Raw genomic sequence first — 20524 nt, 5'->3', positions numbered from 1 at the left:
TCCTCCATTCACCCCAAATCAACAGACCGTTAATCTCCTCCAAAGCCACCGTCAGTAAACTAGCTTCTCCATTTCTAAAAAAAAATAAAAAATATTACAAAAAAACATTTTGGGCTGATAACATACCTTTAAAGATTTCAACTATAAGAGGTGTTTGGACTAGCAGGTTGCCTCAGAAGTAGTGTTTTGCAGTATCTCAATCACTACATAATAGCTTATGTAATATCAGTAGATGATTTGATCTTACAGTAAGCATTATCTGTGTTTGATGCAGCAGAGATTGACTCTGCCTTAGCACTTTGTTTGCCAGGGGACTGACGTAAAGGAAAGCCTGACTTGTTTCCACCACTATTTATGTCTATGTTACCACTATACGTGGAGACCTGGAGACTCGATCATTGGCTTTTAGTTGAGCACTGTAGGACCTCTTGTTGTGGATTGACCTCCCATATGAAGTGAATGACCTCATGTAGGAGGTGGCTGCATGTGTGTTTTAATAGTAGTTCTTCCACAGGCACACTTTGTAATGACTACATTGAACGCTGGCGGTATTTCAGAGAGCATACTCTGCAATTTACTGCGCTGCTCTCAGGTGCTGATTGTACATGTCTCAACTAGGGAAAAGAAAATATAATTGATGGAATTATGTGTCAGGTGATTTATAGAGAGATGAAAAAACACACTTTTGTTCATCCCCTCGTTGCTCTGCCTCGTCATTATTATATATTTTTTTCTTTCTTGGCGTTTTCCATCCAGTCCTTTTGTTTTTTTGGAATAATTCTCTGCAAAGGTTTTTTTTTTGCCATTTTGCTCAATTAACTTGCTTTACAAGGTGCACCAAAGCCATCGTGCCATTATGGCTTTTCGCTTTGGTTAGCAAATGATTTTGGCATACCACCATCATGCTTTACAGACATAACTTGCACTTATGTGTGCAGCCTGGCCCTAGGACTATTCTAGTCAGTAGGATGCCACTCTTCTTCAAAAATAGTTTGTTAAAAGATGGGCATGAAGGCGATTCAAATATATCTTTTGCAAATAATATGAGAAAAACAGAGAAAAATGAACTGGGTATGAATATATGGCCACAGGAATAGTTAGCCTTAAAAACTCCTGAAAAACTGGAGAGGAATCCATGATAACCTGAACAGCGGTAGCCCTCAGAACTCCGGAAAATGTCTTTATGTATGTTCCTGTCTCCCACTCACGCTGTCGTGCCATTTCCAGGAAAGAATTATTGCTTTCTGGATGACATTATTAACTCTTATAATAAGACAGGCAGAATAATGACAGTTATTAGCTGTGTTCACCCTTGGAGGGATGATTTCTAAACGACCGAGCAAAGAACTTGGCCAGTCTTTGGGAGGCAATCATTTTGGGCCAAATGAAAAATGTCACCCACCTGCTGATCAGGAATGAGAAAGCCATCACTCCTGGTGTCCTCCTTTCCCCCTAGAAGCTCCCACAATCTAACATACTCATGAGATGAGGTCAAGCTCTGCCATTGACTTATTAATGGACAGATCATCATTTATGTGTGGGCCTTCACTGAGGAAGAAAATGGCTGCTAAACTCTGGTGGTCTGTCATCATTCATTTGAGATTAAATCTGAATTTAAATAATGTCTCAGATTTGCTTTTTCTTTACAAAGAATAAGAACAATAGAGAGACACCAGTCTGCAATAACCCACTGGTATCAGCGAAGAAACTGTTTAGCAGATACTGTACATATCACTCTTGGGTCTGATATCACACATGAAAGAAGAAGAAAAAAAACTATGTTTGAACAAGTAAATATACCTTGAGAAAGTGGCTGTGGGTGAACAGAGATTGATTTAAGCAAGGTGCCTGTCTGTGAGACAGCCTGACACTGCAGGTCACGGGCACAGATGCATGGGCATGGCTGGGGTCCAACATCGGCAGTGCGAGACAGACTGGCTGCCATAAATCAGCTGCTACTGTAGGAATCCAGGTGTGCGCAGGTGTGTGCCGAGCGGCCCATAAAGCCTCTGTTTGCAAATATGACTCAATCAGAAGCGACCGCACTTCAGACAGGCGTAGCTATCAAACGCTCAAGTCCTTTGGCGGCCAAATAGCTCTGTTTATAGCAAAACACCCCCGAAGAATTTAATTAGTGTTTCAATGATCCTTTTATGCCATTTACAGTTTCTGGCAGACAAAGCAATATCAAAGAAAACAACCATCAGCAGGCAAGCTGGGTGAGAGGGTGGGGGGCAGAGTGGTTACGGAAACCCTGCTGTGCACCTGGATGAGGATTTTAATGACACAATCTGACCCGCTGCTTTCTCAGCAGAGACTCAGTCCATACGTGGCATATGTACAGACTACAGTCTATAACACTGCCTTGGAAATGTAACATTTCCCACCATTTTGCCCATACGTGTTTCCCATAAAACGCATATGGGCATGTGTCACCTTCACTCTATCATAGGCATGCTAAACACAGCATACACATGCTTAGCAGTGAACATGAACATTAAGGATCTTATAATGTCATCCATCTCTTTGTTTTTGCTTCTTCTAAATGTTTCTTAAACGATGCCGCTTGAGCTTCGCCAGATACACAAAGTGTGACTTACAAATGAGAAACTGCGCCTAAATGAGTAACTGCTATTACACCTCCAGAAATGTTAAGTAGTGGTAAACGTCTCATTCACACAACCACGAGATAATGTCATGCAACTCTCTTTGCAACAAAACCTCAGTGTAACTTTAACCAGAGCTGTTGAGCAGCTGCCGTTTCTATGCAGACGTCTATTGATGCAAAGTAGAGGAATGTTTTGTGGTGATTATTCCAGGGGCTAAGATCTTTTCTATCACTTGGAATGAAATTCCTCTTGACATCCGCCTTTGCCATTGTAAAGGTCTTTTTCCCTTTCTCTTTTGCCTTTTTAGACAAAATAAATAGCATCCAAAAGTAATCTGGTTTTGCATAGTTAACATTTTGCTAATGGGTAGCCTGGCTTCTCTGGGAGACTGGGACATTTTCTGAGGCACAGTGGCGTTGCTGTAGCAACGCGGCCAACGAGTGAATGAAGCAGATGTCAGAGTGTCAGGCAGAGAAAAAAAAAACAATCTATCACCCGACAGCTCCCACTCCTCCTGCTGGAGCAAGTCATCGCTGTGACACCCTCTGCACCATACACATCAATTAAATCCTTCCAGCACGTTACCATTAACCCGCTACCATTAACCCTCTAACACTTCCCTCACAATGTTCTACCTTCTTCGCTTCTGCCCTCACAATTTCCTACCTTCTCAGCTTCTGGATTGTAAAATCTGTCAAACCAATTAGTCACCAAGAATTTGGCCTCTTTTCTCGATGACTTTTACTACTAAACTAATTTGTTAAATAGTTAAAACCTGAAATATACTTTTCACTTCTTTTTGTCGCTAAATTTATTGCAATGTGAATTCCCAGTCATCATCCGAAGGAGGCTGAGAAAAGAGTGTGACAGAAATGAAACTATTCCACAAAGGTAATAACCTAAATGCCAGTTTTCCTAAAGTGGTTAAAGTAGTTCAGGGCTCTTGTCTTATAGTTCAGCATTAATTAGCACAAAACGAGTTAAGGCATTTTTAATTGTCTTTGAACAGGATTTGCAAATATCTCCTATACGAACTGGTTTCAATGCAATTTCGCACAATCACACTAAAATAAAATTCCATGAACAAATCCACATAAGAATACAAAGTCACTGCATTAACTTTTGACTGTTGGGCTTACTTTTATTAACACTGTTTCAAAAGCCACTTGGTGAAATCAGACTTGTCAATCCAAGACAGGTTTTTGTCAAGTTATTAGTTGTATTCAAAGCTTCGGTGAAGTTATTTTTAAATTAGATGCAAAAAAAAAAAAAAAGATCTACTTCCAGATGTTCTTTATAAAAGACAAGTTCAATAATCATTGTTCTTTGGTCAGATCTTACCACTCCCATATATTATGGGCAAGCACTAGAAAGCATGTGTCATGGAAGTTCTTTACAGTCAGTCTCACCTCTGACAATGACAGAATATAGTCTGACAACCTGACAATGCTCGGCTTCACCTGACTGAACTCATGGCATGTTTACCACTCAAAATAGCTCAGCTTAATGACTGATGGGCAGGGGAAGCAAAATCAAATTGAATTTCTGAATGGGTTAAGTTTACATCCAGTTCATAGTAATTATACAATCATGCCACCAGACAGAGTCAATACCACTACGTACCCTGTTCTTGTATTGCATGTTCAACCATTTGGAAATGCAGTAAACAATGTTAAGATGTACACGTACATTTTCAGCTGGTGCAATGACGGCTTCATAGGGCATCATGACAAAATCAATCCCATCCTGTATATACCATGGCTTTGTGAATTTGTTAATGTTTTCAACTGTTGTTACCTTCTTAAAGATAATTACAGTTTAAAGGAGCATGGGGATGCTAGGATAATGAATTATACAAGAAGAAATATAAATAAAATATTCATATAAAAATAATCTCTTACAAAATATAATCTCTTAACCAAGATTTTCCATATAAGGGAAATTTGTCTGGATGATCAGTATTGCTTCTGGTTGTGTTTGAAATACATAGCTTTGAATTACTTTAGTCAATTCAATTAACAGAGTTAATATCGTTGCTTCTAAATCACAGCCTGTTTTGATTTTCCAGACAACTAGCAGCAAACAGAGGGGAAATAACTTTCTCAAGAGAAATACCTATAGTCACCAATCTGACCTGCAACAATACAGTATGCCCCCACAGTATATTTCAGTAGCTGAAGAAGGCATATTATGTACAGTATGTAAAGTCCAGTGTTTTGTTATTTTATACATATCTGTGTTGTTCTGTATTTTGTTTCCATCAACAAACCACAAAATACTCTACACGGAAAGCTTACTAGATCTACTCAATATAGAATAGTCCCATAACAAAAGAAAAACAAAACAAAACAAAAATCAGTAGTTTCCATATTAAATAAATTAATATTAGTTTCATACCTAAATAAAAAGTTAAATATTGCATTTACTGTTTTGTTTAATTCGTGACAAAACAGTGCAGAATGTAAGTTCACTCATGTCCCACAAGTGTGTGTGCAGAATCCTAGCAATCAGTGTATGAAGTGAGGCAGTGATCCAAGAGAGAGAGAGAGAGAGGGTGGCGGGGGTGGAGAGACATCCAGCTGGCCGCAGTTTGTACGCAAGGGCTCCAGACCGCCCTGTGGGCTTCAGTCCCTCCCAGTGGCAGACACCATGGTGCGAGGCCGAGCAGATCCCTCTGACCCCCCCCCCCCCCCCCCACCATCCAGGACAGAGTCAGGACCCCAGGACCCCCCTCCCCCCCCACCCCACAAGCAGGAAGGCTCTATCTTCCACTTGGTTTTGGCAGCACTTGGTGCTTAGTAGCAACCGGATATAATCTGCTCTTAATGAATCCTGTAAACCCTGCAACGGGACAGAGGGTTCCTCTGTCGGGTTCCATTCGGACCGGGGAGAGAGACAGCGCCACTGCACAACGCACATCTGACCGAGGCCTTGTCTTTCTTTTCCGCCTCCCTCCTCTTCCTCTCCGTCCGCAGTAGTCCGAAACAGACCCTGTCAGCAACATGATCATTACACACAGGCTCGGTGCACGCACACACACCCATAAATGTGTGTTTGTGTGAGTATGTGTGTGTGTGTGTGTATGTGTGCCTGTATGCGTCTGTGTGCTCGCGTATGCGTGTGCAATAAACGTTCTCATTTACACGTGTACACCTCTGTCCTCTCGCTGCAGGTATTGCACTTGACATAGCAGCACCAGAGAAATTTGCAGTTGCACTGCCAGACGCGGGAGTACTGGTGCGTGTTGTACCCCCGGCCGCAGCACATGAGGTCGCAGCCGTTGCTCTGCTGCGCCGTCTTGTTGCAGATGCGGCCCTGCGTGCCCACGCTGCCCGTCACCGGGTCCTCCTCGCAATAGTTGGGCGACTTCTCAATGTACACCAGGTCCGTGTCCATGGGCTTGCGGTAGGAGTAGGGCTTCTTGATCTTGAGGAAGGTGGGGCGCTTGTTGCGGCTGGCTCTCACCGGCTCCACGTGCACTGCCTGGTGGTACTTGTCCTTGAGGATGTAGCCCAGCTGGCGGAACTTGGGCAGCGTGGTCCAGCAGGTCTTGGTGGTGCAGGAGCCGGACACGCCGTGGCACTTGCACTCCAGACGCATGTTTTTCTCCAGGATCTGAAACGACAGAGGGGACCAGTGAGGAAAACCACGCCCACAAACGCCCAAAATCATCAAATCTGCGAAATGATGTCATCTCATGGCTCCACTGGAAAAATGTTCTGAAGAATAACAGATCCATTTTCAAGGCTAAATTATACATTTAATGGGTATTGTTTTTTCCCTTTTAATACCTTTATTTTTGTTCTTTCCTGCATCAAAGCATGCAGAACTACAGTTGACTAATGATGTTTTGTGATGAGAGAAAGTGATATCTGCTTTCTTTCTTACTGTTTCATAAGTCTCACAAACCTTAATTTACCCCATAAGAGCATACTGTGAATTTACTGTGAACTGAGAGGTACAGACAAAGTAGTCACCTCAAACATTTCAGGTCATGTACAAATGCAGTACAAAACGCAACGCCTTTAGCTTGTGACAATTATATTTAGGCAACAAGATTCTATTTGTAAATTTTACATTTCAAAATACTATAAGAAACTGTCAAAGGATAATCAATCACTTTCTTTTTTAATGAAATAAATCTGTATAATTTTTTGCTATGATTGCAATGATTTTTGTCCTTTGAAAGTTAAAGTAAAAAACGCAACTTAAAAAGAAATTCCTGGCCCATTTCTCATTTCTAAATATGTGAAAAGGAATTTATATGCCAGGTCTTTAAAATGTTTGTAAAAAGTGAATCATGGATAACACAGATTCTTTGTGAGTAGAGTATGCGTCTGTAAGTTAAGTGTTCCACCTCATATTTTTGAAATAGTTTTACAGGTTGAGACAAAGGTTTTAAAACATTCCATGCAAAGAATGCAAAAGTTCTTGAACTCATTGTGCCAGGATATGGTTTGCTTCACGCTTTTCGCCACAAAGGAAACGGCAAACTCTAACTAGGGGCAGAGCAATGGAAAACTCACAAACTTCCTGTTGTTGTACTGGAGAAATCGCTTTATACCTGGAGCAGTCAACACCTGCCACACAGTTTGACGCACAGCGGCGTAAAATCGGAGGCCTCTAAACACTGAAGCACTCCTCTCTCCTTTGTGAGGGCTACGATCCTTGCGGAACTGACAGAACAGATCAGAATCACAGCGGGTGTGAAAGATTATCACAGAGTGCCCAAAAACAATAGACCTGTGTACACTGTACACAGATAAAGTCAGGGGCATCATGTTTCAGGTCACCATGTGCAGTTGGAGCTGCCCCTATATCGCTCCACTCATAACTATGGGGCAAGAAATCACACGCTTACTATGAAATTCAATATCTGCCATTGCTCACAATATTGCAGTTTAACTATTTTAATGAGTTCACATATGTTGCTTTTTTATGCCATTGAATTATAATATGAATAATGAATTAAATAAACCTTCTTAATGAATTAAATAAACCTTCTTACTATAGTTAATTACTATAATTAATTAAATGCATGTGCAAAGTAAATTTTTATGTCTTTTACCTGCATTGTTTATTATCTGCATAACATTTATCTACTGTACTGCAGTTCTACGACGATTGTTGTATCCATTTTAAAAGAGGAAGAAATATGTGTTTACACACATTTTCCACAAAGAAAATAAGTTCTAAAGTTCTAAATAAGAAGAGACATTCAAATTTGATCTCAATGCTGACACCAACGGCATGTTGTTGTGGACTTATGTACATTCTTATGCACTTTTTTTTGACTAGCTTCTCATTTCTGCACTATTGCCCTTTTGCCGAAAAATATTTGGAGTATTTAGATCCGGCTTCCCCATCCATCATCAATAGCTCAGAGCTAAAAATCAGTGACAGACTTCAGTCTTCCTGCGTTGGGTCAGAGCGATGAAAAAATGGGGTGCTACTCAAAGTCCTTCATTAGATTACTGTGAATGAGGCCAAACCAACATAACCAGGGAGCACTTCTGTAACAAAGGAGACTAAATGTAGAATGGTGGACTCGGTGAGTGCAGCATGATAGCTGAGAGGCAGTTTGCATGTGCAGATAAAAGAGCATCATGGCTACTGAACGCTCCTGAAGTGCAAAGGTGATGTTCTCGCTGGAGGTGGAATGCACAGATGGAGATATGCTGGCTATGCAGGCAGTTATGTGTGGCTGTGTGCGGAATGACACCATCACAGGTGCTTCTTTACTCTTCACTGAACACTTGTGCACTGGATCAGCCTCTCCCAAGTTTTAATTATCCCTGCTTCTCTTCACCCTCTGGACTTTCCCGAGTCTTCCGAGCTTCCTCAGATTCACGCTAGATTCACGCATGACCGAGTTTAGCTGGGTCATGCTCGCACTTAGTTATCCATTATTCTCTGCTACTGTTGAAACTTCAGATATGTTCATATGGCCTTTAATATCTTAACAGAGTAAATATTGTGTGGTATGTTCTGATGCTGCATAGATTTAGTCATACCTACAATACCATGCTCAAAACCTTAAATCAGTTTACATATTGTTGACTACGTTTTCAATTCAACTGATTTATGCTCTTTTATTTTGAAATAATGAGTGAATTATGAGTTTGTAGATAGGCATGTAGTGGCCCTGCTTAAATAATTAAAAGCAAACTAAATGACAAAGTAAAATGACTAATGATATGTCCCCCCCAAACACATCATAACAACCTCACTGAAAATAAAACTGTAACACAACATTAATCATTATCAGCGACACATCTGCACTGGGCTCAGGAGTGCGATCAAACAGAGATAAAGCACGTTTAAATTTGCTTAAAAATCTAAAATGAAATGCTCTCACATTGTCTATGCAGTGAAATTGCGATCTTGTACAGCATCCAGTTACACCTTTCCAAAAGGAACAAAGAAAGCTGCAGAGTGAAGGGTTACTGGCGTGGGTGAGTAGCTTCTCCCCAACAGCATAGGGTAAGAGAGCTTTAATGCTTTATTACAGAATCATTATGTTCAGAACGCAGCGATCTGCAGTGTAATCAAAATCGGCCACTTGGCCACTTCCATTGCCTGCCCTTCTAAAAGCCCTCTGTTATTTCATTAAAGAAGACCTCTTTAATCTCCATCTGACTGCCCAGACCCATGGAAAATTGTATCAGCCTCAGAGCGTGTCGAGGATTATAAATCACAACACCAAGGCTACCATGCTTGCCTCTGCCTCCTACATATGTTAACCCGTTCCACTGACATTTGCTTTCAACAATCTTTTTTTTTTTGCTTCCTATTCTTAAACGTGTACTTGTTGACCCTGCTGATGGAAATACTGATCAGCTGAGAAAGGGGAACTGATTTGAACTTTTCTTGCTGATGTTATTAAAATGGAGCTTGTGAAGATTGCATCGGTGTGAGTTACAGTAAAATGATGAGTAGAAAGGCTTCATGGATGTTCTTTCAGAGTGGCTCTCCAGAGATCCGAACTCAGCCTGGTGTTACGCGACGTACCTTCCGTCCGGCCTCGTTGTTGTGTAGATTCATTAGTGTCCTGGCATTCTGTTTGATCTCCCGGGCATCCACAAAGACTTTGGAGAAGCCCAGGCCATAGCGGATGTCGGCCGAGCAGCCGCCCCACTTCCAGCCCTCGTCCTGGTTGTAGAAGCCCTGCTTCTCCTTGTCGCAGCCGCAGTCGCTCAGGTTGCCCTGGGTGCAGGCCGCCGTGATGGCGTGGGCTACCCCGGCCGCGATGATTGCGTAGGTGAATGCCGCCTCCTTACTGCCTGGAAGAAAGAAGTCATTTTAATCAAAATGGCTGACAACAAGATCCAGTGTTTTATGCTGTATCTAGGCCTCCTCACATACTTCACATAGCTTTCCTTTCAAATAGCCAGGCAGGAATAATATAGTGCATTAACGCTGCCAAGTCTTCCGCATTTATCATGCATGCTCTGCACAGATAAATGGCAGCTCCTATCAGATGGAAAGGGAGTTTTGGGCAACGCGCAGCACATGATTGTCTTGGTTATTGCCTTGATAACGGTCACTGAGGTTGGTGATGAAGATTAGATTGGTTTGTTCTGCAGTAAAAACAAAGCTTTAGTTACAAAAGAAATTGACATCCTGAAGCTCACCAATTTGAATACACTGATAATAACGTTTTGGTCATATCTTCCAGAGAGGAAACATTGTGTCAGAGGCTTGTCTCCTCTGTGGTTAATCCATCATGTCTAGAGTATTACAAACGGAAGGAATAATAAATCTATTTAAGCACAATGAGTGAGAGGTTATTTAAGAGACAATACAATGGAAAAGGTAGGGGTTATGTGCTTAAACCTCAGGTTGGCTGTTTCCAGCACTTATCAGAGATACACACTGGAGGTGACCATGCCGGGCCTCACTGGTCAGGCAGACAAATTTAACCCATCAGGGCTCTCCAATATTAGGCCCCATCCAGGCCAGTTGGATTATGTGCTGCTGTGTGTATGAGCTTCATCACTCTACAAGATAAGTTCTGTCAAAAGCTTAAGTATTAAAAAAACAGTACTCTGCTGCACCACTTCAACAGGTTCTGAAATATTGTCTTCACACAGTTTGAAATTAGATCTCTGCCTAAAAACATTCTGGTTGTTTTTATATCACAGACATGACAAACATTGGATTCAGCACAGAGTTGAGGCTGTTCTCCTTTGAATTGACCTGTGTATTGCTGGGCAGACATCCGGTTCCTCTGAAGCAGACTTCCCCAGAAAAGGATGACTAAGACTGTGCACCACTTGAGAGGTGGAACGAGAGAATTCTGTCACCAGTGTGAAAAGCTATTGATCCATTTCAGCAGGCCACTTTGTGAAACCCTTTGGGAAGTTAACTCCCCAGGGTTTGGGCTGACGGGTCATCACTTATTTGCTCTCCTAATGAATCATTTACATTGTTAGATACAGTGGGTCACAGTAGCGTTGGAAGAATGGCTAACTTGGGCAGCTCACTTGTAGTCATTTGAAGGCGGAGCCAGAAAGGATAAGAAAGGACCTGATACGTCACCCAACCTTAACGATGAGGGGGGGGGGGGGGGGGGGGGGGGGGGGGGGGGGGGTAGCTCTTTTGGCTACATTCCACTCTCCTTCTCTCCTTCTGCACATGATCTACAGGAAAGTAATGTAAATGTGCCCGGGTTTTCCCAGCTTTTATTCAGGCACGGCACAACAAGCAAGCCCAGAAACGCTTAGGCCCGGCAGGAGCACCCAACACTGAAAGATGCAGAAACTGCAATCTTTCTGTTCATCAGTTTTCCACATCATTTGTTTGCCTCAAAGAGGGAGCCACATGAAAATTCCAGGGATGCTACAGCGGCCCAAGAACACAGCATGCAGCGAACATGCTGAGCGTCATACAGCAGTCCTGAGAGCAGCAGAGTGGGAAGAACATTCTGGAAAGTTCTTCATGCTAATAAAATCAGTAAAACTCGCCATCTTCAATCACTATGCATATGCTTGAAACAACAGGAGAAAGAAACAGTACATTTCAGCCATAGACAAAAATCCTGAAAGGGAGTGGCAAATGGAAACTGTAATAATGGCACGATACGTCAAAAACAGAAAGAATATAATTACCACTGATAATACAGAGAACTGAATCTACACTGAGTAAGACATAATAAACACTCAAACCACAAAAGGATATCCTTATTCGTATGAGCTACTAATGAGGAATCGTTTAATTTTTACACATTTCTCCTTCACCCCATTATTGAAATACTGTAAGTTCTGGTGGGTTTATTTTTTATTCCATCATGCTTTCCAACCCTAAATTTCAAGTACTCACTAATACAGCTGTGATGGGCATTAGCATTGCTTTACAGCTGAAATACAGTCCTTACAATCCACTTTTGTGGATTTCAGGTTTTCTGGTCCATATTAGTAATTTTATCAACCGTCTCATTACAGTAAGAAGCACAATCACCAGTTGTTTCTGGTATAGATCAGTAACTAACAAAGGTGGCCTTTTAACTTGAATGAACCCAGCCTTCAGGAAAAAGAGCTGTGTACCTTTACAATGCATGTACAGTCAACTATAGCAGGGGTTTTTTGAAAATAGATTTTAATCTCAGTAGGAGTTCTTGTTTAAATAAGGTTAATAAATAATAAAATTCGGAGTAACTTTTCTTTCCTTTTTGTTAGAACAAAGCTTCTAACAAATCAAAAAATATGTGATGCTACAATGCTTTAGTGAATACACGCTTGAGCTGAAATGGTAACAGCACAGACTAACTTTAGTCATACAGCACTGTACACATCTACACTTTAACCTGTGTTACAGCATACTTTCATTTAACTTGGAGGTTTTAATTTAAGTGCACATGGTTGTGTGAAGTTTATGTGCATTACCGAGCTATCTATCCTTCAATCTCTCTTCAAAGTCTGGAACATATATTTGTTTGATTTCAACCCTTCTTTTAACCTGAAATTGCTCAACAAATATGACAGGCTTTTCAGTACTTCCACAGGAACCAAGGTATGTGCTAACCTGTTTTTGATAAACATCTTGGACCAATGCCCTTTCAATTTAAAAAAGGCAAGTTTTAAACATCAATTATATGGAGTTTTTTTCATGGATGGAATGGGCACAGTGCCAATACAGAAGGTGTGTCCCAAGAGTAGGTGAACCTCGGTAACTTTAAAATGTTGACCCTGTAAATCGTCATCAGAAAATAGAGGTAAAATACTCTGTTTCTCTGTCTGTTGGTTGGAAATCCTTGTTTATTTAAATCAAGATACTGAGAATACAAGCCCTACTGATAAAAAACCCCATAAAACTTCTTTGTTATGACAAGCATTTTCTACTTTTTCCAGAAGTATCTGAATTAGTGGCTTAGAAAGATTTTGCTTTAAAACAGTCAACACTGCAAATGTAAGAGGTTAATTTATACACCTTACACATTGTGCTTGTCTGGACATGAGGCTTTAATGCGGTTTGGGGGAAAACTATTTTATGAACAGTCAGGAGAGTGGTTAAACCAGAGAGCTACAAAAATCATACAGAGCTGGAAGCTCTTCCAGTTAAAAACAATGCAAATCCACCTTAATACTGTATGGTAGGAAGGCCAAATGAAAAATGTTTTCCGCTTTATGGACTCCCCCTCTCTGAATAGCCATCACCATTGTTTAAAAAAATTAGTTAATCATTCACGACACTCCATACATATCCCCTGCAGAAAACCAGTGGAGATCTAACTAGGTCCAATGCTTTGTAGAAGAAACAGGCAAAGATAAAACCTACGCAGTTCATTTTCCTATATGTGAATAGGCGTTTGCACACTTTTAAGACTGTGCCTATGTTATGATGTTACTGAAGACCCTTGCGACTGCACCATATGTGTCTGTCCTCTCCCAGTGGAGGATATGGGAGCCCCTCCTCACACCAGCTCGATAATAACAATGGCATTCAACTTGCAAGCTTCTGCTACTGTGTGCACAGGGGCTAATCTGACCAGTGAAACCAATCTGATTAGCACGGTTGTCCAGGCTCTGCTCCATGCTGTCTGACAGGGTCGATGGTGGTAAGAACAAGTGGCTCTGGCCCCGTCCTCCTGAAGCAGAGCCTCCTCTGTTCTCAGACTCATACCGCTCTAACGGACACAAAGCTGTGAGAAATTTCACCCTAACCACCATGGAATATGAGGACCGGTGGGTCTCCACCCCCCCACCCCCCAGTCCTCAAAAAACAGCATCAAAATAATCTCAACCATCAGCTTCTTTGATGGCTAATTATTGCAGATGTGTGGGCAATGAAAGGTACATTGTCCTTAACCATGGCTTAGCATATAACAGCCGTTGCAACATATTCTTCCAGCTCTTACACTGCCTTTCTTGTTCATTTTGGTGAACAATAAATTATGTCATAATGTTTTATCGTAAGCAAAAAGTTACATTCTATGCACCTGAAGCTAAAGATAAAATGGCAGTTTCAGCCTCACAGAAATATAGGAACTGCATCAACTGGCTAGTTTTGGAGTCACATAATATTGATGTAAAGGAAAACAGGGTACAGTATAATAAATATGAATGATGTAGATGCAGGTGATTAACAATGATTCTGCTTTCCTGACTAAAAGCAAAAATGTGAAGTAATAAAATAAGAGTTTACCCTAAACACTGCACACAAGCCAACACAAACGGTGTACCATAGCACAGTCTGCACAGAATTCAGTCTATCTGGTTTCAAAGAACACTCCCAGACAAATGGAAGAAATGCTTTTCATATGATCGCGCATTTATTTCTGAAAGAGACCGGTCATTTGAGCGTCTACATCCCTCCAGCCATCTCCAGCCACAGACAAATGTCCAATAGCCCCGCTTTCTCGTTCCCACCACCCAAAGGCTCTTTGGATCTGGGCAAATCGTGGTCTTCCACAAAGCCATTCATCAAAGTGTCGGGTGCTCAATAGCAATAGAGGAGCCCTAAACAGCCCAAAGTTTGCGTAAGGGAAACCGATAGCATTACTCTCAAAAAATAGCAACTAATTTGTTTTGTTTCTGTGATGTTTTCTTGCATTTCTTCACCCTACTGTATTTCTCCTTTTGTCTCTTTCAGCTTGTGTAACTTATACTCGTGGTAAACTCCAGCAGCCTGGATGCCACTTCTTCAGAATCTACTGATAAGCAGGAATTAAAAAAAAAAAAACCTGAACACTTGCCTCCTGAGACTCAACTCATAAAACAACCCTGAAAACAGTAGCAATGATTCTTTTACACTGAGGACTTTCTGAATCCTCTCAGGATGTGGTTATATGAGCGCACTCACTTGTGTGAGTAGCTTGTGGCAAACTGCACTGCCTCAGACAACTCAAAAACGACGTCTCCCCAAACCCTCCCCAAACAGAGGAATGTGTTAATGTGTCCTGCCAATAAAACCAATTGTCTACAACACCTGTTAACAGAGAGTTGACAGATTAACATTTCATTTATGGTTGGGTTATCGTTTGTTTTGTTCTACAATTTTAAACTCACTGCAATTAAGTGATATTGGTTGTCTAGCTCCCCTTATTACATTTTTTATTGAAATATAGAAAATTAAATACAAGAAAAAGAAAAAAAATCCCCTAGGTGTTTTTGCAATTGCTATTAAACCTTGTGTGATGTTGGGAGTATTATCTGAAAATATATTAGATTGTGCTAGACAGTGTGCTATGTGACCAACACTATGTGCAGTCTTGATGAATTAAGAGTATTATTCAAAGGCCCTTATCATTGATCTATCGGAAACTTGAGGCATGTCAGATGCCGGAAGTTTGAGACTGCCGCTTTCCTCTCGGGACGCATTTCATAATCAGAGAGGAGTGTTATGACTTTGAAACCTGTATTTCATTAAAATATAAAATTGCAAGAATTATTGTTTGGCTCAAAACCATAATGGTAATAATTGAATCAATTGTGTTGAAATGTGTCGTGAGTTGGCACATGGCTGCTAATAACAAATTTTGATCCAGCAACATCCAATTCTGTGTGTTCAGAGTGTGCCCTCAAATTTTATTTCCAACATTCAATTTGCAGATATCTGCACATGATCTCACCACTGATATCATCGATTTGAAAAATCCAAATAAAATTAAACGAAGGCCAATATTTGCCCACACTATATTTTTTTCACCCATGTGATACCCTGAACTAACGATGCCACACGTTTACATATTACACTATTACCAGGAGATCAATTTAGCTGTCTTCTGACATTACCAGTTAGTTTCACACATAGGGGATGTGAGGTCAGGGGGTGTAAGGCAAGTTGAAACAAAAATGATGGGGCACGTTGAAACTCTCTTTTAGGAAGTTAACGGTGAGTCATGCCCTTACACCTTTACATTTTTTTTTTCATTTTTGCACTTTCTTTTTAAGATAGTAGATATTTAGATATATCACGAAAATGTTTTGTAAAATCGTTTACAAAATGGATTACATTGAAACCACTGCACCGATCACTGGTACTTTAAACTAATTTATCTAATAAATATTTCGTATAGGATTCCAAAAACAGTTGCCTGACAATACAAATGTATTATTTGATTTATGCCATAGCCTAAATAAGGTAGCTAAAATATAAATGATGTGCAATAATAGTATTTTATTTAGGCTACAACGAACAGCTAAATGATGCTTCTCATAACAAGTTATGCATTCTCCATTGGGTGTTTAAACTCGCACGACTTGTCCCAGCTTGCCCCGTACAATAATATTTCGCTCATTTATTAAAATGAGACAAAAATTTAACAAAAATATCTGTGAGTCTCAAAGATCACTACTATCAATTTCTCTACGTCGGCTACTATTTGGATCACATATAACGTTCGTATCATCTCGGATATCATTTTGTATAAACCTTACCCAAATATATGTGCCTTGCGGTCAAGAATTTTTGAATGTATTTCAAATGTAGAAGGTTGAACGTGAATGATTTGTAACATACCCACTTTCAACTCTTTTCCAAAGACAGTTCTTTCTCCGAGCGCAGAGCAGTTCCATCGTCCATTTTTGAACTGAAACTGGCACTCGTTGATCCCCATTTGTGCGCCTTCTCCGATGACTATGATAGCGTCGGGTCGGCTCTGACAGATAGTCCGTTGTCGAGGAGCCAAACCAGGAATCTTGTTACAGATTATGCTCGCCCCTAGCGCAACCACTGACGAAAAGCCCCTGCAAATATCAAGAAAATCAGTTTCAAACAACACGAGGAAATGCAGTAAAGGCTATCCCAGTTTGAAAACCCAAATATTTTAGCAGCCTATTCGCAGGTGTGTCGTCTGCTTTAAATAACCTATCTGTAACCTCCATGCATTATAGGTTCCCATATCGAAGCCATATATAGTATCTTACATACAGATTATATCTATTTTCTTTTGTGTGTTATTTGTCGGCCTATTTGATTTATTCAATGTCATATTTAGCGCCTTTCGAGATTCCGTTGTGACGATCATGACCGCATCAAGACTCATGAAGGACAGGTAGCCTATTTTCGCATCGCCTAACCCAGGGTACTGTATGAAGGTTAACAAGAAAACATAAAGTGGCATATAATAAAAACACCAATGTTAGATTTTCCCATCGCATGCACCTTAATTGTTATAAAGCAGATGGCACAACTGAAACGTGGATGAAATTGCCCTGATGAGCCACATTGTCTACTTTTTAAAGTAACTTATCCAGCGAAATCTCGAATATAGCCTCACGCAACAGCAAAATGTTTAAGTTTTACGAAAACCCGTAAAAGACTGTATTTATATTAAAAAGGCAATGCAGAAATGCAGGTTCGTCAGCTGAATCGGTCAGGAATTATTTTAAACAGCAGTCTAATACATGGATACATCGACCTAAATAATTTTTTTAATTTTTAAGTTTTTTGCTATTTTTGATAAGGTAGGGCCTAATTCAAGAGGAAACGTCTCTTGTTAGAGGCATTTGTCCAGTTTAAGGCGCAACTTAAAAATCGCCAACAGCAATGTGATTATGAATTGCTAGCAATCAATCGATTTGATGCGAAATGTTTTCCGCCACCGAATGGTACATTATACTTTACATTGCTCATAAACCGTGACTTCATTAATTTGCGACGAGTAGCTTACAATGAAGAGGCGTAAGGCGTGCGTATTGGAGCCATAGACATTTTCCGTTTTATATGTGCTTCTAAATAACTAATGAATAACTATACAACATAGTTGTGTAAGGACAATCATAACATTTTTTGCACAGGTATAGCTTGCATTTTCAAACCCTATAGCCATAACGATTTTTTTTTTCTAAGCAGGAAATTTCCCCCTCAAACTTTAAGTTAAGCATTATCAGGTCTGAACATGCTGAGATTTAAGCGAGATACGTACCCAATTTTCAAATACACAATCCCCAGGCAAAGGAAAATATGAAAAATCCAGCGTCTTGTTTTCCTGCTCATGATGTCCACCGTCTTAATGTAGGCTATCAATGGTTGGTGAGAAAAAATGTGCTGTTCTTGAATGCTCTTAGATCGATAGCTAGTCACAGACGAATCAATTCCAAATCAAAGGTATACAGACAAAACAAAACTCCTCTGGGAATCCTGAAAAATCCTTTGAAATATTGCCGTAGATATATCCTTGAATTGCTCTTTGTTTTGTATTGTTTTGTTTGCCACGTTTATTTGACATTCGAGTGCGTGTCACAGGTAAAGCAAGATACTGGCACGAGCTGTGCCGCAGTGATCTCAAACTCACAGTCCCTGCCCTTCCCGCAGGTTCTTTATCTACTTAATCTATCAGGGCGTGTTCTGGAAAGACATAGAGCCCATCTCTAGAATCTCATGAATAATCCTGGACAGTGCGTTCACCTGTTTATTAATGAAAAATTCAGAGCCAGAGCATCACCAGGATCCATATGGCTAGTTAAATTAAATAAAAATTAGCAGTTTTTAAAATAATAAAAAGCAAATTGAAGAAACGACCCTTAACTTGGTAACCTGTAGGGCACATAGTTTTGCTGCTGATAAAATGATGGCTGTGCAACAGAAAGTTCCCAGTGTACACGAGAGATACTTGACGAGCCTTTTCTCTCTGCTTACTCTAAGTTTCTGCGGCTGCTTTGAATAGGCTATGCAGTGGCAAGATCAGTTCAGTGGGAGGTAAAATATCTTTAGGAAAGGAAACGCTCCTCCTTAAAATAGATTGCGCTATATGGAGTATGCACTGTCCTTTGTAGCCTGGTTTTATCTATTTTCCAGCGCCCAGACGCTCCTCCCTTCTACCAGACCACTTCTTGACTTTTAATACCATTTTTCCTTTCGCATTTGATTTATGTGACAGGATTAGCGCATTATCACACCAATAATTCTTTCAGCAGCATCTCCTGTGAGTAGAATGGCCAAATCTTTAACGACCTGCTGCAGGGAATACAATTGACTCTGTATCTACTGCACAATCAGCTCTCATACAGATTGTGATAAGGCAGCACAAAATCCACATTTTAGCAGAGGCTCATCTCTTTCTACTACTTGTCCAACAAAAAATTGCAGGTAGGATAAACGAATGAACCTATTATGCAGAACGAGCCTATGCGTAATGCGTACACTGTTGGCATTGGTTAAATTAATGAAAACATTTAAGGATAATTAGTAAATGAAAAGCATTTCGTTTTGGAAAGTATTTAACAAACGTTATTGTATTTTTGGTATATCAATGTAATTCAGCCACTTGAAATACGCGACTGGGGTAGAACAATATGGACGTATTTATGGGAAGTTCAGTGGTAATTTGATCTGACCGGTCTTAACTGCGACGGCGTAAAATACTTTTTCCTTTATTCCTGTGATAATTGTAAAACTGGTCTCGTCTTAAGTCTCAATAACCTTGCGACAGGTTATTTGTGTTTATGTCTTTTATAACTGCGCCACCTGCAGGACATTGCATGTTACTTCCGCGCCGATCAAAATAGTAATTTTAACCATTTTTCAGAAGTGGTGATAGGACTTGACTGCTGGTTCCTTGTCAACTATATACAAGTTGTTTTACAAGAATAGTTCCACGAAAACATACACGTTTTGAGAATTTAACTGAGTTGCCTACACTGTCTGAGCACGAATCCTTGCCTGCTGTCAGTGATTTTGATTCCCATTGTTTCCTTAAAAGAAAAGGGTGTTAATGGCAAATCAACCATACCTTGAAATGTAACTATGTACTTACCAAAGTTTATACAACAGAGGTTATAAGGTACTGGGAAGAGTCATGTCTTGCAGCAACAACTGAGTTAGAACCATGTTTGCCTTGAAATGCAGTGTTCATGTCCTAAAAGGATTTTCCCTTGTAATTAAACAGTATTACTACTTTATTTAGCAATTTTAAAATCCCCTAAAATTTTGGCACAAGCCTCGAAGAATGTAGGGTGATGTGTCATCAACTGATTGGGGTTTTCCTTGAAAGAATTACTCACAATCTTCTTCTCTAGGGAAAGCATGCAAGAACTGGTACTTAATTACTTTTTGGTGAAGAAAAGTATCCATTGATGTTTGATTTATTACTGTTATGGCTTTAGTAATCAAGAATAATAAAATATATTTGTTTAAATGAAGAAACTACGTCTTGCAGTATTCTTGATCAACTACCATCATGCTGCATAAGCCAAGCAACACCAACAGCTGTTTTTTTTTTTTTTTTTTTAAATAACCACTGACTTTTAAAATCCTTCGCTTCGGTACATAACTGTAAACAATCATTTTAGAGATCGTATTTTCTTGTGTTTCCAGTTCTGAAAGCATGACTAATATGTGAAGTTTGTTGTCAGTAACATATTTATGGATGCTAATGGTTGGATGCTATTGTGATTAGCTTTTTATAGTCTTTTTTGCAATGTTTTCTGTATCTCTGTGAAAACTGAAAAATAAAAACCATTCCTTTGGTTTCC

At 40.1% G+C, this 20524-nt stretch overlaps 1 protein-coding gene across 1 annotated transcript; it reads right to left on the bottom strand.

Moving 5' to 3' along the window:
* Positions 1–5358: 5358 nt before the first annotated feature.
* Positions 5359–18792, bottom strand: wnt7aa (wingless-type MMTV integration site family, member 7Aa). Its single transcript, XM_035387182.1, has 4 exons — positions 17977–18792; positions 16569–16795; positions 9621–9892; positions 5359–6224 (listed from the first exon to the last, which is right to left on the bottom strand). Exons 1-4 carry the CDS (start codon positions 18045–18047, stop codon positions 5745–5747), a joined length of 1050 nt encoding a protein of 349 aa, XP_035243073.1. The 5' UTR covers positions 18048–18792; the 3' UTR covers positions 5359–5744.
* Between the last annotated feature and the right edge of the window lie 1732 nt (positions 18793–20524).

The sequence above is a fragment of the Anguilla anguilla genome, chromosome 13 (assembly GCF_013347855.1).
Source record: "Anguilla anguilla isolate fAngAng1 chromosome 13, fAngAng1.pri, whole genome shotgun sequence".
Lineage (NCBI taxonomy): Eukaryota > Metazoa > Chordata > Actinopteri > Anguilliformes > Anguillidae > Anguilla > Anguilla anguilla.
Note: the sequence above shows the minus strand (reverse complement) of the source record. Positions and strands in the feature narration are given on the sequence as shown.

What these genes read in the sequence shown, in the direction of transcription:
- wnt7aa (XM_035387182.1), bottom strand. Translation starts at nt 18,047, where the DNA reads ATGAGCAGGAAAACAAGACGCTGGATTTTTCATATTTTCCTTTGCCTG. An exon ending in TGGAAAAGAGTTGAAAGTGG is followed by an intron (nt 9,893 to 16,568) that starts GTATGTTACAAA and finishes TCTTTCTTCCAG; the next exon opens with GCAGTAAGGAGGCGGCATTC. An exon ending in ACAACGAGGCCGGACGGAAG is followed by an intron (nt 6,225 to 9,620) that starts GTACGTCGCGTA and finishes CTGTCGTTTCAG; the next exon opens with ATCCTGGAGAAAAACATGCG.